Source organism: Bos mutus, chromosome 1 (assembly GCF_027580195.1).
Source record: "Bos mutus isolate GX-2022 chromosome 1, NWIPB_WYAK_1.1, whole genome shotgun sequence".
Lineage (NCBI taxonomy): Eukaryota > Metazoa > Chordata > Mammalia > Artiodactyla > Bovidae > Bos > Bos mutus.
The window spans coordinates 85,409,566-85,433,735 of NC_091617.1; the positions used below are offsets into that span (position 1 = coordinate 85,409,566).

A 24,170-nucleotide genomic window follows, 5' to 3' on the forward strand; every position below is an offset into this window, starting at 1 on the left:
TTAAATGAGCAGGGTGACAATATACAGCCTTGATGTATTCCTTTTCCTATTTGGAACCAGTCTGTTGTTCCATGTCCAGTTCTAACTGTTGCTTCCTGACCTGCATATAGGTTTCTCAAGAGGCAGGTCAGGTGGTCTGGTATTCCCATCTCTTTCAGAATTTTCCACAGTTTATTGTGATCCAAACAATCAAAGGCTTTGGCATAGTCAATAAAGCAGAAATAGATGTTTTTCTGGAACTCTCTTGCTTTTTCGATGATCCAGCGGATGTTGGCAATTTGATCTCTGGTTTCTGAGTATATGAGGATATACATTTAAACTTCATAAAAGTTTAACTATGAACAGCTAAAATAAAACTCAGAAAAGGGGAAAAAAGCAACAGATAGTGAACTATTGGATTAGCAAAATTAATTGATCCTCAGGATGCCATGGTAGGGGTTTCCCTGGTGGCTTTCGGTAAAGAATCTGCCTGCAATGCAGGAGACCTGGCTTCAGTCCCTGGGTTGGGAATATCCCCTGGAGAAGGGACCGGCTACCCATTCCAGTATTCTGGCCTAGAGAATGCCGTGGACAGAGGAGCCTGACAGGCTATAGTCCATTGGGTAGCAAAGAGTTGGACACAACTGAGCGACTTTCACTTTCACATGCAGTGGTAGAGAGTATCCCAGCCAAAGAACACCCCTCATTGCAGAAAGCATAGTTTGAGACCTGTATCTTAGTTTAGGTTCTGTCTGGTTCCGTCCAGTTACCCCTTCACTTCAGGGAGCTTCAGTTTATTATCTAGGAACTGAAGGGATTAAATTAGTTTACTGTTTTGTCCTTTCCAGTTCTGAGAAGCTCTACAACACAGGGCATAAACTCAAACACCTATCGGTGCCAAGTAGGTAATCCAAATGAGTTAATTGACGTGTTGGCCATTCTAGATCTCCTTTTTTGAGATTAGGAAACAATACAAGTTTTTGTGCGGAATTAAAGATTTTACACATGTTAACAAATGAAAATGTAAAGAAAATAAAGGTGTAGGAACTCTGCGCTGCAAGTCAGCCACCTCTGCGCAGCTCACGTCTGCGGTTAGCTAAGATTGTAAGCTGGAAGACCAGAAGTTAAAACAGACGAGGATCAAAACATCCAGCAATGTTTCCAGGGAGTTAATTCTGCTTCAAAATCCCTGTCTACTTCAGTCTACCGAGATTTCACCTACGAATGAAACTTAAACGCCACTTTAACATTCTTTTCGTCAGCTTTCATCTGCCGCCTGGCGCAGTGCGGATCCGTGCTTTGCGGCCCCCGGGAGACCGCAGGCGCCGGAGTTTACAGCCCCCGGGACTCGAGCCGCACGTTGAAGGACTGTTATGCCGGCACCTGGCAACCCCACGGAAACTTTGCGGCTACTGCTGCTGCTAAGTCGCTTCAGTCGTGTCCGACTCTGTGCGACCCCATAGACGGCAGCCCAACAGGCTCCCCCTGTTCATGGGATTCCCCAGGCAAAACACTGGAGTGGGTTGCCATTTCCTTCTCCAACGCATGAAAGTGAAAAGTGAAAGTGAAGTCGCTCAGTCGTGTCCAACTCTTAGCGACCCCATGGACTGCGGCCCACCGGGCTCCTCCGTCCATGGGATTTTCCAGGCAAGAGTGCTGAAGTGGGGTGCCATTGCCTTCTCCGAAGGAACCTCTGGAAGAGTAAATTGATTCTCTTCCCTGGGTGCTCAAGAAGAAAAAGTTGCCCTGGATTCAGGGACAGTGTTCTCGACCGGAAGTTTTGCCTCAGGACATGAGCGCTTCCGGTTTGGTAACTAAGGGCGCGAAACGGTTGCTAGAGCTCGGGTAGCAACTTCTCCGGAGCTTTGCGAGTTCCTGGGGTTGCCTCAGGTGCCGCTCACGGGTGAAATGAGAAGGTGGCTCTTTCTTCTGCACTTTTTCTGAGGTCCCCTATCTATTTGTCATCATGAGTAGTGAATTCCTGGCGGAGCTGCGCTGGGAGGATGGGTTCGCTATCCCGGTGGCGAACGAGGAGAACAAGACACTGGAAGAGCAGGTAAGGATCAGGTGAAGAAGGCGAGGTGGGCGGGCGAGGGGAGAGGGGGCCTTTGGGGGAACTTTTCTGGTTGGCAGAAATACCCAAACTCTTTTATTTCTCTCGTTCCTTCCCTAATGCCATCTTTTCTCGGTTTACCTCTTCGGTACCATCTCTTTCTTTGCTCATCTGCTAGCCCTTTTCGGTTCTTGCTAAGCGTTGATATCAATCAATCCATTGAAATGATAATTGGTATACACGACTATAAAGTTTGAATCTTTGCTCCCTCCTCTTCCACTTCTTGCATTCATTTGCAACCTCCTGAGTAGTAGAGGAAAAAAGCACCGGCTTTTTCCTGCCTCAGAATTAAGCGCGGTTTGCAAAGTGACTTCTGAGATTTGCGTAGCAACAGTTATTTGCGGATGTTTGCAAACAAAACACGTATGGTTAACTTTTCTTTTTGAGTTTCTTCCTATGATATTTGAAGTGATTCGAGGAGATGTTTTCAAGAGGGATGTTCTAGTAAGTATGTACAGTGTGCAGTTTACAGCTTTTCAAAGTGAGGATTAAGTTGTCACAGAACGGTATAAAAATATTTTACGTTACAAGGGCGCATTTGGGGGATTCCCTGGTTGCTCAGCGGTAAAGAATTCGCCTGCCAATGGAGGAGAGGCTGTTCCATCCCTGGGTCCAGAAGATCCCATGGAGAAGCAATAGCAACCCACTCCAGTATTCTTGCCTGAGAAATCCTTCCGTGGACAGAGAAGCCTGGTGGGTGTAGTTCATGGGGGTTGCAAAGAGTTGGACAGGACTTGGTGACTAAACAACAACAAAGGAGTATTTTAACCAGCTTGCAACCAAAGCGTGGTAGTTGTTAAAAATAAAAACTGTAACCAAATCAGGAAACTTTTAAAGACCTTGAGCAGTCAGTCTAAAGTTCTATCACATGGCAATGTGTTGTGTGAAAGAGTCCAAGAAGAACCTATGATGCTTACACTGCTTTAGAGAATGGAAGACGAGGTCTTATCTCCTCTGAAAAATGAAAATGAAAATCCTCCGTTCTGCTTCTTGAAAATATATTTTTAAAAATATTCTTACTTATTTACTTATATCTAACTAGATGGTTTCAGATTTTGCTTTTTAAGTGAAGAACTACATTAGGAAATATAAGAGATCTAGCACTGAATACTGAGGAATAATAATGTTAATAAGTATCCAGTCCTGGGTTCAGATCCTGTATATCAGCATTGAGTCAGTTTCTTCTTATGTAAACTGGAGATAAGTAAAATAATCATTTCACAGGTTGTTATACTGCTCTAAGGACATTAATATAGGTTAAGTTCCATTAAAATGTTCTTTTTGGGTATTATTGCCATAATATGTCTTACAGGATTTTAAATATTTATTACTTGAATTAGCTATTTTTAAAAATATTAAAGAACAATTAAAGAATAATGAGGACCACAATCACGTCACCTAATAAACTCTGATATTAAAAAAGCAACTCTTGAAAGTTTAAAATATTCAAACAGAAGAAAAGGGTATAAAATAAAAAATACAAGATATTCTCTCCCCAGAATACTCACTGTTGACCATAGATGTGACTATCATGGCTTAAACAAATATCCTAGACATCATGATCTACAGGTATATAGACAAAAAAGACAGGAGTATTATAAAAATAAGATCCTATGTGCTATTTTTAGCATAGAAATTTAATTTTACTTGTGTTTAAGAGGAGAAAATGAAAGAAATTGTTGACTATCAGTGAGTGTTACTTGGTTATAAGAGATAGTGGTTGCAAAAAAATTTCTGTAACATTAAGAAAAACTAAATTAAAAAAATGAAATGGTTAAATTAAGTGTTTCTAAAAATTTCTTTGCTTCATTTGTAGACAGTATGAGTTGACTCCCTGATCTTTCATTTTGCATCTTTGAAATGAAGAGATTAGCCCTCCTACCCTTTCTGCTACCTTCTTTTCTCCATTAAAAATAGTGGTTTTATTATTTTTATATATCAAGGTTTATTTTATTTGCATTGTATTCAATGCTCTTAATTTACTACAAGTGTTTAGTCTTAATTTTATATTTAATATGATTTAATGGTCTTTGATACAGCTACTTTACTAAGTTTATCTTATTTTGAAGTTTTCACTTTTGATTCATCTTTTGACTGGTTGGATACTGTTCATGTGTGATTGTTTCAAAAAGGGCCCACAGTCTGTGCTTTGCCTGTCTGGTTCCTTGCACTGCCTGCTTTAACTTTATATTCCTTAAATCATAGTATCAGATCATCAGGATACTCTCTCTCTGCCTTACTACTTCCTCCTGGAATCCTGTGTTTCCCAAAGTGGACTGTTTTTCCAAAAGCCTATTTCCCAGCTGTTAACTTGTGAATTCACTTTATTCCTTTACTTGGTTGATGGTCTATTTCCTACATCATATATCTTCATTTGTTCTTGAGTCATTCCCTTATTTTGATGAACTACTTTCTTGTGTCTCCCTAAGAAGTGTCTATGTGAGGTAAACACTCTGAATCTGAAAATATTTTTATTTATCTTCACATTTGATGGTAATATGGCTGGATAGAAAATCCTAGATTAAAAATAAAATTTCCACAGAATTTATCAAGAATTTTGCCCTATTGTCTTTCAAGCAGTGTTGATGGTGAATAATCTTACATTAAAATGATTTTCAGGTATTATTTTTTTAAATTCATTTCCATTTCTTTGTAGGTTACTTTTTCATTTTCTGGAAGCTTTTAGAGTTTTGTTTCATCTTTACATAGCAGTTTTAATTTTGGCAACTATATCATCATATTTTTAATTTTCAGGTTATGTGCTTGTTGCTTTTTTGTGTCACATGGTCTTGTTTCAGGAGTATATTATCAATTACAATCTAAGTGTGTATGTATGTGTGTGTCTTTAGTTCTTGTCTTTTTTGTCCTGAATTATCTGTTTTCTTTGGAATCTTTTTATCCTGATGTCCCATACATTATGTAAGTTTTCAATAAGTAGTTGGTGATCCTTGCATATCCTTTTATATTTAAGAAAGTGGCAGTAAAATGTTGTTTGGGAGCTCTATGGGGAAGGAATTATCAAGTTGTGGAGAATTAATCATTATGCTTTAATTTGAAAAGCAGATTCTTTTGTTTTGGGTTAATTATGCAATGATAAAAGTCATAATTGACAAAGAAAAGTGATAAAGTACCAAACAACACAACAGCCAAATACATAATAGTAAAAGCTATTATAAATGCTAGTAGACCTTGACAAAAATATGCAGTGAGGTACTTCAATATCTGGACTTCCCAGGTGGCGCAGCGGTAAAGAATCTGCCTGCCAGTGCAGGAGACACAAGAAACCCAGATTTGATCCCTGGGTTGGGAAGATCTCCGGAGTAGAAAATAAAAACATGTTCCAGTATTCTTGCTGGAAAAATTCCGTGGACAAAGGAACCTGGTGTGCTACAGTCTGTGTGGTCACAAAGAGTGGGACATGACTGAGTGACTGAGCGTGCGCGCACACACACACACACACACACACACACACACACAATAGACAAAAATAAAGATATACAATATATGAATAACACAACAAAAGTAAAAACAAAGAGAACATACATCCTTTAAGTATAATATGTTCATAAAACATTTACAAAGGTACATTATGTTACTAGACCAGAGCAAAAACCTAAAAATGAATGATTAACCTTAAATACAGTATGCTAAGTGAAATAAGCTGGACACATAAGGACAAATACGTGATATGGTTTGGTAAGATATGATTACCAAAGGTATGATTCCACCTATATGAGGTAACCTAGAGTAGTCAAATTCATAGACATAAATTAGAATGGTGATTTCCAGGGGCTGGAGGTAAAAAGGATGTGGGATTAGTATTTAATGGATACAGAATTTCAGTTTGGAAGGATGAAAAGTTTTTGGAAATGGATGGTAGTGATGGTTGTACAATGTGTGGATATACGTAATGCCATTGTACTTAATATACACTGAAAAATGTTTAAAATGGTAAATTTTATGCTATAAGTATTTACAACAATTAAAAATTAATGATAAAAATTTTATAAGTCACATTTTCTGATCATAAGCCAACAGAATTAATAATAAACAGTTTAAAAGATTACTCTCCATTATTACGGACTAAATGTTTGTGTTCCTCTCTCAGTAATTCATATGCTGAAGCCCTAACTCCCAATGTGATAGTCTTTAGAGGTGGGGTCTTTGGGAGGCAATTAGGTTTGGATGTGGTCTAGATGGGGTGGGGACTGGGATTAGTGTTCTTATAAAAAGAGGAAGGAGATCTGGAAAAGGTTGATCCTCATGCCAGTCACCAGAAGGGTAGTATCAAAGAATCTGCTAACCATCGGACAATTGCACTCATCTCCCATGCTAGTAAGGTCATGCTTAAAATCTTACATGCTGGGCTTCAGCATTATGCAAACCAAGAACTTCCAGATGTCCAAGTTGGGTTTAGAAAAGGAAGAGGAACTAGAAATCAAATTGCCAACATTTGCTGGATTATAGAGAAAGCAAGGGAATTTCAGAAAAACATCTAACTCTATTTCATCGACCATGCTAAAGCCTTTGACTGTATGGATCATGACAAACTGTGGAAAGCTCTTAGAGAGATGGGAATACCAGACCATCTTACCTACCACTTTAGGAACCTGTATGTGGGTCAAGAAGCAACAGTTAGCACCCTGTATGGAACAAGTGATTGGTTCAAGATTGAGAAAGAAGTACGACAGGGCTGTCTGCTGTCACCTGTTTATTTAACCTATACGCTGAGCATATCATGAGAAATGCTGGGCTGGGTGAATTATAAACTGAAATCAAGATAAGCAGGACCTCAACAACCTCAGATATGTGCTGATGGCAGAAAGCAAAGAGGAACTAAAGAGCCTCTTGATGAGGGTGAAGGAGGAGAGTGATAAGCTGGCTTAAGACTAAATATTAAAAAAACTAAGATCATGGCATCCGGCCCCATTACTGCGTGGCAAATAGAGAGGGAAAATGTGGAAGTAGTGATAGATTTCCTCTTGTTGGGCTCCAAAATCACTGCAGACAGTGACTGCAGCCATGAAATCAGAAGACGTTTGTTTTTTGGCAGGAAAGCAATGACAAACCTAGACGGTGTGTTGAAAAACAGACATTACTCTGCCGACAAAGGTCTGTATAGTCTAGGCTATGGTCTTTCCAGTGGTCACATACGGTTGTGAAAACTGAACTATAAAGAAGGCAGAATGCCAAAGAATTGATACCTTCAAACTGTGGTACTGGAGAAAACTCTTATATGTCCCTTGGACTGCAAGGAGATCAAACCAGTCAATCTTAAGGGAGATCAACCCTGAATATTCACTGGAAGGACTGTTGCTGAAGCTGAAGCTCCAGTATTTTGGTCATCTCATGTGAATGGACAACTCATAGGAAAAGTCCCTGTTGCTGGGAAAGATTGAGGGCAGAAGGAGAAGAGGGTATTAGCGTGAAATGCCAGGATGGCATCACTGATACAATGAATATGATTTTGGGCAAACTCCGAGAGATGATGAGGGACAGGGAAGCCTGGTGTGCTGCGGTTCATGGGGTTGCAAATAGATGGACATGACTGGATGACTGAACAATCAGAAGAGTAAGAGAGACCGTGGTCTTTAGAGGTAGGGCCTTTGGGAGTTCTAGATGGGCGGGGAGGGCTCCAATACTTTGGTCACCGGATGCAAAGAGCCAATTCATTGGAAAAGACCCTGATGCCCTGATACTGGGAAAGATTGAGGGCAGGAGAAGGGGACAACAGAGGTTGAGATGGTTGGATGGCATCATCAACTCAATGGATTTGAGTTTGAGCAAACTCTGGGAGATCGTGAAGGACAGGGAAGCCTGACATGCTGCAGTCCATGGGGTTGCAAAGAGTTGGACATAACTGAGCCACTGAACAATGACAACAAGATATAGGGGAGAGGGGATTGCACTGGGATTAGCGCTCTTGTAAGAAGAGAAAGAGAGACCAGGGCTCTTTCTGTCATGTGAGGGCACAGTGAGAAGGCAGTCATTTGCAAGTCAGGAAGAAAAATTTCAGTGAAACCAAATTGACTGGTGCTTTGATTTTGGACCTCCTAGCCTCCATAATCGTGAGAAATAAAATTCCATTGTTTTAGCCACCCAGTCTATGATTTTTTGTTATGGCAGTCTGAGCTGACTAAGATAGACGTCTTAAATGCTTAGGCAAGTTTCTCAGAAATATATTCTGAATTGTTGTTGTTGTTCAGTCACCCAGTCATGTCCAAATCTTTGTCCGCCCTTAGATTGTAGCACGCCAGGCTTCCCTGCCCCTCAGCATCTGGATAGCTTTATTTAAAGAGAAATTGAAAGTGAAAAAAATCACCTTTTAGAAAACAGTAAAAGGAAACTACTTTGTACCCACATCCATGTGTTCTCATTCATGTCCAGCTCTTTGGACCTCATGGACTGTAGCCCACCAGGCTCCTCTGTCCATGGAATGAAAAACAGCAAAAATCTTAGAGAAAACTTGTAGTTTTAAATTCCTTTATATTTAAATCAGTGTCTTAGCTTGGGTTGCTATACTGAAACAACATAGACTCAATAAAAAACAGACATTTATTTCTCAAAATTTTGAGGGCTAGAAGTCAATATCAGGGTGCCATATTAGGTGAATATATTGGGCGAGAGCCCTCTTTCTGGCCTGTAGATGGCTGCCTTCTGGCTGTGTTCTTACATGGCTAAGATAGAGTGAGTTCTGGTCTTTCTTCCTCTTCAGTTCAGTTCTGTATCTCAGTCGTGTCCAACTCTTTGTGACCCCATGAATCACAGCAGCCAGGCCTCCCTGTCCATCACCAACAACCAGAGTTTACTCAAATTCATGTCCATCGAGTCGGTGATGCCATCCAGCCATCTCATCCTCTGTCGTCCCCTTCTCCTCCTGCCCCCAATCCCTCCCAGCATCAGAGTCTTTTCCAATGAGTCAACTCTTCACATGAGGTGGCCAAAGTATTGGAGTTTCAGCTTTAGCATCATTCCTTCCAATGAACACCCAGGGCTGATCTCCTTCAGAATGGACTGGTTGGATCTCCTTGCAGTCCAAGGGACTCTCAAGAGTCTTCTCCAGTACCACAGTTCAAAAGCATCAATTCTTTGGCACTCAGCTTTCTTCACAGTCCAACTCTAACATCCATACATGACCACTGGAAAAATCATAGCCTTGACTAGATGGACCTTTGTTGGCAAAGTAATGTCTCTGCTTTTGAATATGCTATCTAGGTTGGTCATAACTTTCCTTCCAAGGAGTAAGTGTCTTTTAATATCATGGCTGCAATCACCATCTGCAGTGATTTTGGAGCTCCAAAAAATAAAGTCTGACACTGTTTCCACTGTTTCCCCATCTATTTCCCATGAAGTGATGGGACCAGATGCCATGATCTTAGTTTTCTGAATGTTGAGCTTTAAGCCAACTTTTTCACTCTCCTCTTCACTTTCTGCCATAAGGGTGATGTCATCTGCATATCTGAGGTTATTGATATTTCTCCCAGCAATCTTGATTCCAACTTGTGCTTCTTCCAGCCCAGCATTTCTCATGATGTACTCTGCATAGAAGTTAAATAAGCAGGTGACAATATATAGCCTTGACATACTCCTTTTCCTATTTGGAACCAGTCTGTTGTTCCATGTCTAGTTCTAACTGTTGCTTCCTGACCTGCATATAGGTTTCTCAAGAGGCAGGTCAGGTGGTCTGGTATTCCCATGTCTTTCAGAATTTTCCACAGTTTATTGTGATCCACACAGTCAAAGGCTTTGGCATAGTCAATAAAGCAGAAATAGATGTTTTTCTGGAACTCTCTTGCTTTTTCGATGATCCACTGGATGTTGGCAATTTGATCTCTGTTTCCTCTGCCTTTTCTAAAACCAGCTGGAACATCTGGAAGTTCACGGTTCACATATTATGGTGCTAATTTTCCCACAGTTATCTCTAAATCACAACAGTATTTTATAACATTTAAAAGATCAGTAGATTTTAGAAATTCAAATGGATATTGAAAGAAGCAAAGTAAATGAAAATTTTATTTTCTTTTGATTTTATATTTTTAATATGGTAAAAACTTAGTAGGACTTTGGTTGATCATAGCATTTATTATTTACAGTTATCAAAGCTGCAAGATGAAAGGTCAAGCATGCAAGATCAGCTCCGTGACTATGAAGATCGAATTAATGCTATGACTTCTCACTTCAAAAATGTTAAGCAAGAGTTCTTGTTTACCCAGGTACAATACTGATTGAAATTCACATTGAGTGTATCATGTATAGTCATGGAACATTTCACATTGCATTTACATCTGTGATTTGATTTTAGAGATATAATAAGAAAGTTTCACATAACTAAATGATTATGAACAAAAGCTTAAACCTGAAAGTAGGTAGAAAAAAAGATTTTTAGGAACTCTACTGCCACCAAATTCAAGGAACAATTAATTCATCAGGAGATATCATCATTCAGACACTCTGATATAATATTAGGCAGCTGATTATATGAGAAGGGTGCAGTGACAGCAGTGCAGAGAAGTGATGGCCTAAGTAGAAACAGATTAATAAAACATTATAATAGAGTTTCTGTCTACTTTAAAATTCTTCAGCACAACTTCCTGGAGTGATTTTGAGAGGAGGCAAACTGTCAACACACTTCAGTAGTCCTAAGGACACCACAATATTTTAGCATAGTTTAAGGACTGAATTTTACAATAACAATCCTGAGATAATAGAAAAGTTAATTTATGTTCAGGAAGCTCAGGTGACTAGGGACAGTACAATGCATTTTAGAAATATTAGTACAAACAATAAAAATTAAAACTTAGAGTAATTAATTAAGTAAGCATCTGTTTTATGGACAGTCTATTCATGTGAAGACTCTCTTTCCCTGATGATGCCCAGAAAATCCAAAAGTTCTGTAAATCAGCATTGGAGACTTTACTAGCTTCTCGTTCAAACTTTTTTTTTTAAGTACATCTATGTTTCTATGAAGAAATATGTAATTCTTAAAACTGAACAAGTCATGTTTCTAATACCAATTTATAATTAATATAGATAAGTAACTATTTCATGAGTTTTTACAAGTCTTATTAGAAAGCTATAAATTTATTGAACTTTTAAAAACAATCCCAAGATTTTGGAATCCTGATGTGATTTAGTAATTAATAAACAGTTTAGGATAACATCTTTTCCTCAAGTTATTAAACCACTGAGTTGGGGATTTGAGAAGCAGAGATAGTCTTAAGGTGTATTTCATTATAGTCAAACTTCAAGTAGGCTAATAGAGATGAAAGACAATAAACTTCCTTCAACACTAACAGCCTTAATAATGTAAAAACAATACCACTGGTGATAATTTTGAAGTCCTAAAAGATCAGTAGGCAACAAATACAATTTTATTAAGTAAAACAACACAAAGGCATCATTGTATGTTAACATACTCTAAGGCATATTTACAACCATCACTGTTTACATAATTATTTTAAAAGTATTTCTCTTAATTGGATATGTGGTCAGTTCTTATAAGCATACCATTTCCTAAGTATTTTAATATTAATTTCTTATTTTTAAATAAATGAATTATATCTTTTAAAGTCTCAGTATATAAACTTTGGTTTTCAACAGTTTCCCTAGATCAAAATAAAACTGCTGACAACATTTTTTCCTAGCACATTCCATGAACTATCTTTCTCACAACTAGTAAGCAGCACTGCCTACACTGAATCACAAAATCTAATGTGCAAGTTTCAGAGAGTGGAATTAATAATAGGTCATCTAAGCATTTCATGGGAACTTTGTTTTTTTTTTGTCTAGTTTTAGAGTTATTTTATAATTTTAAAATGTAAAAAGTCTTTCTCTTTTGTATGTTATTCTGTAGTCTCTTTGCAAAGCCAGGGATCATGAGATTGAAAGTGAAGAACATTTTAAGATGATTGCTGAAAGAGAACTGGGACGAGTGAAGGATGAAATTCAACGACTGGAAAATGAGATAACTTCAATACGGGAAAAAAAGAATGATAAGGAAGTATGTGTTGAACTGTTACTAAAATTTTGTGCAATTGCTCCTTCTTCCTTCAGCAAATAAACGTTGATTTTTTTTTTTTTTTCTGTGTGGGAAAGACATTTAGTTTCCTGACATTTACTTATGTTGTTTTTTGGACAATGAAAGTCACATGGAGCTGTGATTTAAATCAACAGTGATAGAATATTACATTTATTTTCTCAGTGTTCGCTTACCAAATAGTCATTGAACCTTACAATATGTGAGGTACCCTGCTGTCTGCCTATTACACCATACTAGGCATAATTTATTTATAAGTGTTACATTTTAAAAATCTACATTTAAAAAGTCACTTATAATTTTGAATTTCATTTTTCAGTCAGAATTTTTACCCTTCATATTATCAACCTGTGACTCTAATATTAAAGTACTATAATCTGTTTTTCTCTTTTCCTTAGCTTTTAGTTACTTGGTTGGGAGTGCTTTCCAAATTCAATTCTTCTCTTTACTTATGCATATACTTATGGAAATGTATTTGTATATATGGAAATATATGTATATTCTTATCCGGTCCCATCACTTCATGGGAAATAGATGGGGAAACAGTGGAAACAGTGTCAGACTTTATTTTTCTGGGTTCCAAAATCACTGCAGATGGTGACTGCAGCCATGAAATTAAAAGACGCTTACTCCTTGGAAGGAAAGTTATGACCAACCTAGATAGCATATTCAAAAGCAGAGACATTACTTTGCCAACAAAGGTTCGTCTAGTCAAGGCTATGGTTTTTCCTGTGGTCATGTATGGATGTGAGAGTTGGACTGTGAAGAAGGCTGAGTGCCAAAGAATTGATGCTTTTGAACTGTGGTGTTGGAGAAGACTCTTGAGAGTCCCTTGGACTGCAAGGAGATCCAACCAGTCCATTCTGAAGGAGATCAGCCCTGGGATTTCTTTGGAAGGAATGATGCTAAAGCTGAAACTCCAGTATTTTGGCCACCTCATGCAAAGAGTTGACTCATTGGAAAAGACTCTGATGCTGGGAGGGATTGGGGGCAGGAGGAGAAGGGGACGACAGAGGATGAGATGGCTGGATGGCATCACTGACTTGATGGACATGAGTCTGAGTGAACTGTGGGAGTTGGTGATGGACAGGGAGGCCTGGCGTGTTGCGATTCATGGGGTTGCAAAGAGACACGACTGAGCGACTGATCTGATCTGATACATATATAATAAATATAATATTATACATAAATATATATATACATACAATAAGTATATACACAAATATATACATATATATGGGTATATATATACATATATGTATATATACATCTGGGTCTCCTGCATTGCAGGCATATTCTTTACCATCTGAGCCACCAGGAAATCCTATATATACACATACATACTTATTTTATCATGTTAATTTGTATTTGTTTGTATATTGATCTGTTTTCTTTTATGAATCTAAATTTGTTAAATACATTGAAAAATATTTTATCTCCTTAATTACTATATTCATTTTAATTAAATGTGCTTCCAAAATTTCTATATACTAGATCTTTTAGAGACAGCAATCTGATTGGAAATGGGGCTGAAGAGAACTTGTCTTGGGCTTGAGTTAGCATATGAGGCACATTATTTTTATTATAATTTCATATCTGCTTGGGTAGTTTTGGTAGAGTGACTAATGGGATTGCTCTAGGGGAAATACGCTAATGTCTTTTTAAGTAAACTTTAACTCAACTATTGTTCTCAATTTGATAATCACTTCCCTCTATTTTGGAACTAAAGAATTGAAATACCAGTATGATAGTTATATAATTAAATATGATATATTGTATACATCTGGAGACTGGGGACAGAGACAAGATTTCTTTCTTCCTTTTAAATATGTAATGTTATGTTTTATTTTAGTTTGTATAGTAAATAATGTTTTGTTATTTCTCCCTGTTCCCTCTCTTTGGAAATTAGAATTCCATATTTAAAACTACTCAAAAATTGGATGGTTTGAAATGTCAGATGAACTGGGACCAGCAAGCATTGGAGGCCTGGCTGGAAGAATCAGCTCATAAAGATAGTGATGCTCTCACTCTTCAGAAGTATGCTCAGCAAGATGATAATAAAATTAGGGTGAGATGTTATACATTGTAGTGTTAGATTTTCTCTAAATCTATAGTAAAGCAACCTGTAATTTAAATTGCACTTATAATTTTAAAGCAGTGCTTAAACATTTTGGGTCTAATAAAGCCAATTATCCTCTCTCTAGAAAAATGAATGTACTCCAATACTCACACAATCCTGATGCAAGTTTTATAGCTCCTCTAAAGCCCTTTGACCATTTAAGGATCTTTGGACTCCAGGTTAAGAATCCTGATTGAGAAGGTTTCTCAAATGCATTTCAGAAAATAAAGTTTTGTACTAGAACTATGTGTTAATATTTTAACTTATTTTGTGTAGTAGTTTGAATATTACAGATAATTTTTGCTGATTTGAGACTACAGTGTATATTGATTATTTAATATATTATAATATATTAAATAATATAATTATTATTATAACCACTACTTAAAAATCTACTTGTAATTAAATCTGGTGATATATTAGTATCATGAAACATTCTGTTTTCTAACAGGTTAAAACCGCATGCATTAGTTAAAATAACCTTAAATGAAAATTTATTGTTTAATCTTTTTTTCTAACTCATTTTAAAAAGTATTAAAAGTCTTTTTAGAAACAATTGGGTTTCCATTGAAGTTAGAAGATAAAGAATATATATATATTATTTTGAGTTATTTTAGATGTCAAATGAATATGTGTCATATAATATGTATATGTATCAGTTCAGTTCAGTTCAGTCGCTCAGTTGTGTCCGACTCTTTGCATATATATAATATAATATTAATGTGAGATATGCTGTCTAACAGCTTTTATGTTAGTAAAATGATAATTATGAATATTTTTGTATGTAACTACATTGTAGGCCCTGACCCTGCAATTAGAAAGACTGACTGTGGAATGTAATCAGAGAAGAAAGGTACTTGACAATGAATTTGCAGAGACTCTAAGTGTACAGGTTGGTTTAGTAAAGATTTTTATTTTTTAATTGTCAAAATGATGTTCACAAAAGCACTTAAATTCACAGAAATATTATTTGGTCTTCATTTTACAGTTAGAATTGGATAAAGCTGCCCAAGATTTTCGAAAGATTCATAATGAAAGGCAAAAACTCATTCTACAGTGGGAAAGCACAATAGAACAGATGCAGAAGAGAGATAAAGACATCGATAACTGTGCCGTGGTAAAGTGGTTGTTTGGTTCTTGCAACTTTCAGCTGTATTTATCTCTTTTTGTATTTAACTCATTCATTTCAAATTAAATCACACTATTATTTGAAAGTCACTTTTGTAGCATGATCTAATAGTTTTGGTAAATGTTTTCTAAAGCTGGTTCTATATCTATTTGGAAATGTGATTTTATGAAGGTTATTTACTTATGGTATATAATGCCAAAGACTGGATTCTAATATCTCTGAAATGTGAAACAAGAGAAAATCGACAGACAACTTTATTGCTGCAAAGCCAATGCCTTGACTCATATGTACATGGTTGTCCACGATGCCTTGGATTTAACATGTGTGCTGTTTCTGTGTGAATCAAAAGGTGTAGGGAAATGAGCCTCATGGGTAGCCAAGAAAGAAGGATGGAGAGTCAGGAAAGAAACCCTGACTGCAATAAATTGTCCCTTTTGAAACTGAGTTACCATCCAGAATGGGGTAAAAGCTCTGAAGGGGAGGAACACCATGTTGATTAAACACCTGTCTAGTGTTATCTTTTGCTCCTTTCAGAGGTAATTTAGGAGAACTTTTTGGGGAAGTCATTAAAGAGTGAAATAGTGGTGAGTGAAAATGGGAAGATTAGGGAAGTTGGGGAGGGAGAAGGAATTGATGAGGAAAGAAGGCACATGAGAAATGTGCGAACTTCCATTCTGAGTATACTCCATGGAAAGGCATTTGGCAAGCAATTCAGGTCACTGGAAGTTTGGAATTCTGATATCTGGATGTGGTTTACTTGTTACGTGTAACTTATATGAAAATGTGATTTCTGTATTTTAAATTTCTGTGAGTAATCATTTTATCAACAAAATGGCTTATGCCTCCTTAGAGGGGAGTTGGAAGAACCAATCTTAACTCTGAGTTCCTCTTATTTCTTGCTACTAATGTTGGTTTCTCTTTCTTGCTTTATACTGGTTTCAAACATCAAGTCCTGACTGCTTCCTCTGTGTAGATCACATCTAAGACTAAGATCTAAGACTGCAAATCCATAATCTGAATGCTCATACAACCCTGTAGCTAAAGTTACTCAGCCTGCTGGTTTGGTGGAATCCACAGCCTATAGCTCTCTGGTTACATCCTCAGTGATTCCTTAATCACAGGGTGACATCTTCTGGCTATATGTATTGAAAAAGACTAGGGAGGGTGCTCAGAAGTGGTTCCATAGGTAGTGGGATGCCTCTAAATGTTTAACAACTAGCTCTTGATTTGTGGTGTTTTTGATCTGTGGTATCACCTACATGAAAACTTAACTGTGAATAGATTGCCCTGTTAATGCCTATAATGTAGGAATTAAATGCAGGGAATTCTAGAATAATTATTTGACACATACAAATTTAGGAAGTTTTAACCTATCCTTTGGTTGAATGGACACTGTAGAGATATAGAATGTTACAATTATAGAATATTAATTGTTATATAGATGGGAATACTAGAGTAAACAAATCTATAATGTGTTTTAAAATGCAGTGAATTTTGGATGTATATTGATTTAATATGCTAATAGGTACAATATTACATGTACCATTTCTAAAACTTACCAACTTCAGAAACATAGCCTCCCCTGACCCAGTCTCCTGAGATTAGTCGTTTGGTGAGACTCTGTTTCAGAAAACTTGAAAGAAATATATCTTAGGGTAAATTTTCCTTCTCTCTCCAACTCATCTGACATACTGTCATCAGAATCACCTGACAAACCACATATGATCTTTTTATTCCCCAACTCTAAGATCTTTATTCCATATTGCTTAAAACTTGACTCTCCTTAACGTGGCAATGGAAAAGTTGAATTCTTCACCATTTGGCCCTAACCTCTGCCTTCCACCCTTCATCTCTGTCATCTGTATCCACTCTTTCTTAACATCCCCCCATTCCATCCTTGCCCTCCCACCCTATACTTTAACCATGTGAGAGTATTTATGCATCCCCACTTATCTTTTTAGGCCTGACTCAAATGAAGCCTCTTAGGTAATGCTTTTAATTATTTCTCTTGGGTAGATTTCATCATCTTTTTGCTCCCATGGTATATTGTCCACACCACAGTTATTACTTTGCATATTCTAGTTATTTTGTATCTCCATGACCAGCAGGAAGCCTGAGTGATGAAGATATTCCTATTGAAACAAATAACAAAAATAATATTCTCAAAAAATGAAAAAAAAAAACTGGTCTTGTTACACTGGTCTTGGAAAACTACATTGAAATGTGAAAACTATTCAATACTGTTTTATTTTTTAGATGTCACCTTTTCTTGATGAAAGACTGACATTTTTCTTATCCCTTTAGCAAAGTACAAGATGGATGAAATAAAATATAGGGTTCTTTAAAAATATGAGCTTATAGATACTAGTGGCGTACTAATATTTTATTTCATTCATTTAAATTAGTCTCTCCTTAAATTTTGGTAAAATAAGTACTATAAAAGCGGAATTCCTTTTAGTTTTAATTACACATGTATTTAACATGTATTTCAAATTCTAGGCATTAGCAAGGATAAAGCAGGAAATAAGAGAAAAAGAAAATCTGGTTAAGGAAAAAATCAAGTTTTTGGAAAATGAGATTGGGAATAACACAGAGTATGAAAAAAAAATTTCTGTTGCTGATCGTAAAGTTTTAAAATGTAGAACGGAATATCAACGTCATGAAGCTAATAGAATTCAGCTGAAGGATGAGGTATGTCAATTAAAAGGACTGGTTTGTGTGTTTATAACAACTAACTATACAGATAAGCATAAAGGCTTTCCTTTGTTAAGGACCTGCCTTCTAGTTCTTTTTGTTACATCCCTTCTTGTTGTGAAACTTGAACTTTTAGGATACACTCCAGTACTCTTGCCTGGAAAATCCCATGGATGGAGGAGCCTGGTGGGTTGCAGTCCATGGGGTCTCTAGGAGTCTAGGTCTCAGACACGACTGAGAGACTTCACTTTCACTTTTCACTTTCATACATTGGAGAAGGAAATGGCAACCCACTCCAGCGTTCTTGCCTGGAGAATCCCAGGGACAGGGGAGCCTGGTGGGCTGCTGTCTCTGGGGTCTCACAGAGTCAGACACGACTGAAGCGACTTAGCAGCAGCAGCAGCAGGGCTTCCCTGGTGGCTCAGACGGTAAAGCGTCTGCCTACAATGAGGGAGACCCGGGTTCGATCCCTGGGTCAGAAAGATCCCCTGGAGAAGGAAATGGCAACAACCCACTCCAGTATTCTTGCCTGGAAAATCCCATGGACCAAGGAGCCTGGTAGGCTACAGTCCATGGGGTTGCAAAGAATCGGACACAACTAAGTGACTTCACTTTCACTTTCTATTGAAACCTTGATTGGATACAGGCAACAGGGGGCTGTCTTCACATCATGGGTGGTATAAAGGATTCCCCTGGTGTTGTGCAGTGCTCAACTTGCCTATCACACGTGGTGTTTTGTTCTTGACTCAAGGCAAAAGACTTCTGAAAGGTCTAGGCTGGAAATCATAAGATAAAGGAAAATGGATAAATGTGAAGATGAATTATTGACATTGGTGATATTTTGAAGTGTCTTTCCAGAGACACATGTATATGGTGGTTTTACCACTCAAATTCTAGCAGAAACTACTGTTGAAGTTCAGTGTTTTACCTTGTTAAGGGAAAACATTTCAGTGTAGTAGTGGGACAATGTAGTGGTATAATGTCTTTAAACAGAGAGAGAATAAAATCTTCTGCTTTGGTCTTTTCTTCTTTTGAGCATACATGTCAACTAGATTATTCCATGGGTAGAGTTAGCAATTCCCATAGTTAGCAATAAAGGGATCTTTATGAAATTTGTGCCTTGAGGCCATATTATCTGAAGTTACTGATATTTGGGTGGGAAATTTTTGAAACATTGCAGAGCATTTCATTTTATAAGTTGTTATACTTTATATTTCTGATAAAGAAGGAAAGTTTTTTCTATCTGAAGAGAATAAGTAAGATCTTGCAAAAGCAAAAAAGTGAATTTCTTACATAAATTAAATGTCACTGCTAATACTCATTCTCCAAAATTTTAAAGCTTAAACCAGTTGGAGAAAAAAATGCAGGTATTCATTTATTTATAATTTATTTATTGAGATAGAATTCACATATCAAATACACCCTCTTAAAGCATACAATTCAGTAATTTTTAGTATTTTATAGAATTGTGAAACCATTATCACTATCTAATTTTAGAGTATTTTGGTCTTTCAAAGAGAAATCTCATACCCATTAGCAATGGCTTTCCTTCTGTCCCTGTCCTCCTCCCACCCAGGCCCTGGCAACTCCTGATCTACTTTGTCTCTGTGGATTTACCTATTTTGGACATCATACAACATGATGCATTTTGTGTCAGGGTTTTTTTTACTTACATAATGTTTTCAAGGTTCTTATAAGCTGTAACATGTAAAAGTACTTCATTTTTTCTCAAAATTTTTTTATTGTGGTGAAATACATACACAATTTACCATCTTAACTGTCTTCAGATGGACAGTTTAGTGTTAAATACATCGCTAATGTTGTACAACCATCACTATCAACCATCTTCATAACTCTTTCCTTGTAAAGCAGAAACTCTGTACCCATTGAATAATAATTTCCCATTTCCCTGTCCTCCCAGCCCCTGGAAACCACCATTCTACATTCTGTCTCTATAATTTTAGCTACTCTAAGTACCTCATATAAATGGAGTCATAAAATACTTGTCTTTTCCTGGCTGGCCTATGTCACTTATTTTTCTTAGCATAATGTCCTCAAGGGTCATCCATGTTACAGCATATGTCAAAATTTTGTTTTTTTAAGGCCGAATAGTATTCCATTGTGTGTATATACTATATTTTGCTTATCAATTCCCCTGTCAATGACCTTGGATTGCATTCTTGTTTTGGCTATAATGAATAATGCTGCTGTTAGCATGGGTGTAGAATTATCTCAGAATTGCTGGATCAAACAATAATTACATTTTTAATTTTTGGAAGAATTACCACACAGTGGTAGTACTATTTGATATTTTCACTAACAGTGCACAAGGGTTCCAATTTCTCCACATCCTCATCCACACTTTTCATTTTGAGATTTTTTTGATGGTAGCTGTATTAATGGTTGTGAAATGGTATTTCAATGTAGTTTTGATTTTTTGTTTACCTAATGATTGATGATGTTGAGCATTTTTTCATGTGTTTATTTACCTTTTGTATCTCTTCTCTGCAGAAATATCTATTCAAGGTCTTTGACCATTTTTGAGTCAGGCTTGTTTGTTGTCGTTGTTGAATTTTAGAAGTTCCCTATATATCCTGGATATTAGTCCCTTATCAGATATATAATTTGTAGTTACTTCCCCCTCATTCTTTGTGTTGCTTTTTTGTTCTGTTGATATTACTTTTGCTGTACAAAAATTTTTAGTTTAATGAAGTCAAACTTGTCTATTTTTCTTTGATTGTCTGTGCCTTTGGTGTCATATCCAAGAAATCATTGCCAAATGCAATGTTGTGAAGCTTTTGTTCTATGTGCTTTTAACTCATATATGTAGATCTCTATAATTTGTCAGTATCTTATAAGTCATTTGAAATTTATTATCAGATCAAAAAGAAAAATTGTTAAATATGTTACAGAAACATGGTTATTATGTTTGTCACTGTTATGTAGGTTAGAAACGAATGTGTTCAGAATAAAAATTCTCAGAAATGGAATTATAAGATATAGAGTAAATATATAATTTCTGTCTGTTAACTAATAAATAGCTGGATTCTTTAAAAGCCACTGTGAATAGAAGTTCCAGTGATTTAGAAGCTCTGAGGAAAAATATTTCCAAAGTAAAGATGGACATTAATGAAGAAACAGCAAGGTAAGAAAAAAGATATCTAAGAATGTTTGTAGTTTTTTAATAGTTCTAGAAAAATTATTGAATATTGGTTTTTTGGTTCAATAACTATAAAATTATAGCTACTAAGTTATTACACCTAAACAATTTTTCCTGAGTTTTTCAATACAAAGCCTTAGGAGCAATATTTGTATGACCTACTAAATATATGCTGGTATTAAAAGGTTTATGGCAAAAGAAGCTTCACATTATATGAAGAAATCTTAGGATAAACTGTTTTTTGTTTGTTTGCATTAAATATCTTTTAGACATGTTTTCTGCTTTTTCCTCATAATTCTCTATAGGTTAGGCAAAATTAAAAATCATAATCAGATTGTAAGAAAAAAATTAAAGGAGATAACTGAGAAAACTATGTCTGTAGAGGAGAAAGCTACCAACTTGGAAGACATGCTAAGGGAGGAAGAAAGAGGTGTGAAGGTAAAATTTAGTTTCAGTTTTAAAAAAATTACAGCAAATTTAGTAATAGTGAATACATTAGACTCTTGAGATCAGATGAGGAGGAGGTCATCCTGCTTTTAATAAAGCTGTGATTTCTGAGGTAATCACATTTGTAATTAGATTGTTGAGTTGTTGAACCTCTTTTTATTTTAAGCTCTTAATTCTCCATTTGCTTCACTTCCAGCATTTAACTTTGATGTCATCTCTGAAAGGTAGATCCTGTGAGATTCCATGTCCTCCCAATGCCTACTGTGTCCTTGTCCCTGTTTGCTATCCACATGTATTTTCTTAAATTGCAAATGTATCTTGAAAAATGCCCTTGTTTTACAACTGATTTCTACCTGCCTATCATTTTTTGCTTGTGATCCAATTCCCTCCCAGTGGTCTGCATTCATTACACATATTTCATCAGCATCTGCTGTCTCTTTAACCTCTCCCAGCTCGGTACCATTATTGGTAAATGGGCTTCTAAATGCTAACACCTTACTAACTTCACTGGCACCCCCTTTCTACCGAAATCTGTTCGGCACTCTGGTAGCATTAAAGCCAATTTTTGAGGAACTGGAATAGGCTAGTTTGCCATTTCCTCTTTGAAAACTCCAAATGATTTGTGTGACCTATCACCATAGGCACTGTGTAGGCACTACTTCTTGCTTTTATTCTTTTTTGTCTAATGGGGGAAAAGGAAGGGCAGCTCAAGGTGCTTGTAGAATCTCCCATTTGCAGAGGCCTGTTTCAAGTATGGTTTCATTTATATTCGGATAGAATCCAGCTTCCTTAGTGTGCTGTTGTATGTTTAAAATCCTGAGTAACAACGTCATGCAACAATCTTGATTCGAGTGGTATTTGAGTCCAAATCATACAACATTATTTAAAAAAATGTTATGACTGTTTCCCCTCAGAAAGCATGATTTTCTGTTAATACATGAAATGGGACAGTATTGGAGCTTATTAGAAATCTTAAAGACTGTGAATTTTATATGAAATAAACCTTCTGAAGAAAGAATTAAAAACTAGTGATATTTAAAAAGAAATTAGCTGAATTAATAAATAGTAAGGTTGGCCACATGTTTGAGCAGGGCTGTGTTCTTGGGGTTTTGTTTTTTTGTTTGGGAAAAATCTCAGCCCTATATGTTTTGCTGACTTATTTACCACCAAGCACTGACTTTAAAACTCAGCCAGGCAGTCATTGAGAAGGTCCTGAACCCAGTGAAAATTTTCTATTATATGAAAAGCAATGTATTTTATAAGCTTGTATATCAGATTATTAGGTTTCTTCATTTGTGAAAATTCACATGTGCCAATCACAGACTTCTTTTGTTACATATTGAGGTTCATTGGAGACCAAAGAGAAATATGCTTACCTGTGTATAAGAGGACAGAGGGAAATTATTTCAACATTCTAAAATGAGAGCTTTCAATAGATCTTGGCAGGTGAGATCTATTTGAAGCCTAGAATACATTAATGTGACACTTTGAGGTCAAGACAGACCTGCCTCTTGAGACGGGAGAAGTGAAACTGGGGTACTGGTTTCTGTTTCCTAGTGGGCTGCATAGGTAGGGAAGTCAGCTGCAGGCAAAATGTGAGTAAGGAATAGTGCCAGTAGTGTGTTGGTGCCAGTGCTTACCAGCTCACAAAAGCTGATAGTTAAATTTTCTGGAATTTTATAAGTCAGCTGCTAAATGTAGCTACTATTAAAAATCAAATTATATAGACTCACAATTAAATAAATTATATTAAAAACAAAGTAAAAAGTACTCAGCACATGTCACTTCTAAATTAGTTTTCTACACTTTACTGTTGTCTATGCTTTTAAGGTTGGAGAAGGCAGTGGCACCCCACTCCAGTAGTCTTGCCTGGAAAATCCCATGGACAGAGGAGCCTGGTAGGCTTCAGTCCATGGGGTTGCTAAGAGTCGGACAGGACTGAGTGACTTCATTTTCAATTTTCACTTTCACGCATTGGAGAAGGAAATGGCAACCTACTCCAGTGTTCTTGCCTGGAGAATCCCAGGGACGGGGGAGCCTGTTGGTCTGCCATCTATGGGGTTGCACAGAGTCGGACACGACTGAAGCGACTCAGCAGCAGCAGCATGCTTTTAAGGTTACTTAAAATTACTAACATCTATCATATCTGTATAGTGGTGTTGTTTAATCACCAAGTTGTGTCTGACTCTTATATCTGTATAGTAGATATACTGCATAATGATCTGCAACTGCCTATCTCTTCCCAGCTTTGAATTTAGAGGAATCATGTGAGTAGCTTGAAATTGGCCTTAGTGGGAATATAAATAATTATGGAAATCAGCCTCTTCCTCCTAACCTCCCATCTATTACAAACCTGGTGGTTAAGCATTTATCTGCTCACCACTGAATAGTGCTGAAAAGAAGGTGGGAGAGTTCTTCCCTTAACATTTTCAAGACTTTAGTAAACTTTGGGAACTTATAAGCTGTGTGTCTTCAATGTATTTTATATTCTAA

The 24,170-nt window shown here is 36.7% G+C and overlaps 1 protein-coding gene across 1 annotated transcript in view; it reads left to right on the forward strand.

Moving 5' to 3' along the window:
- Positions 1–1,823: 1,823 nt before the first annotated feature.
- The window catches only part of CCDC39 (coiled-coil domain 39 molecular ruler complex subunit), a 51,419-nt gene continuing 29,072 nt past the window's right edge, over positions 1,824–24,170 (forward strand). The window contains exons 1-9 of the mRNA XM_005892525.2: positions 1,824–2,035; positions 10,186–10,305; positions 11,946–12,092; positions 14,038–14,196; positions 15,047–15,139; positions 15,236–15,364; positions 17,876–18,067; positions 21,112–21,215; positions 21,536–21,668. Coding sequence (XP_005892587.2) covers positions 1,946–2,035; positions 10,186–10,305; positions 11,946–12,092; positions 14,038–14,196; positions 15,047–15,139; positions 15,236–15,364; positions 17,876–18,067; positions 21,112–21,215; positions 21,536–21,668 — 1,167 coding nt within the window. The 5' untranslated portion in view covers positions 1,824–1,945. The remainder of the gene's footprint in view (positions 2,036–10,185; positions 10,306–11,945; positions 12,093–14,037; positions 14,197–15,046; positions 15,140–15,235; positions 15,365–17,875; positions 18,068–21,111; positions 21,216–21,535; positions 21,669–24,170) is intronic.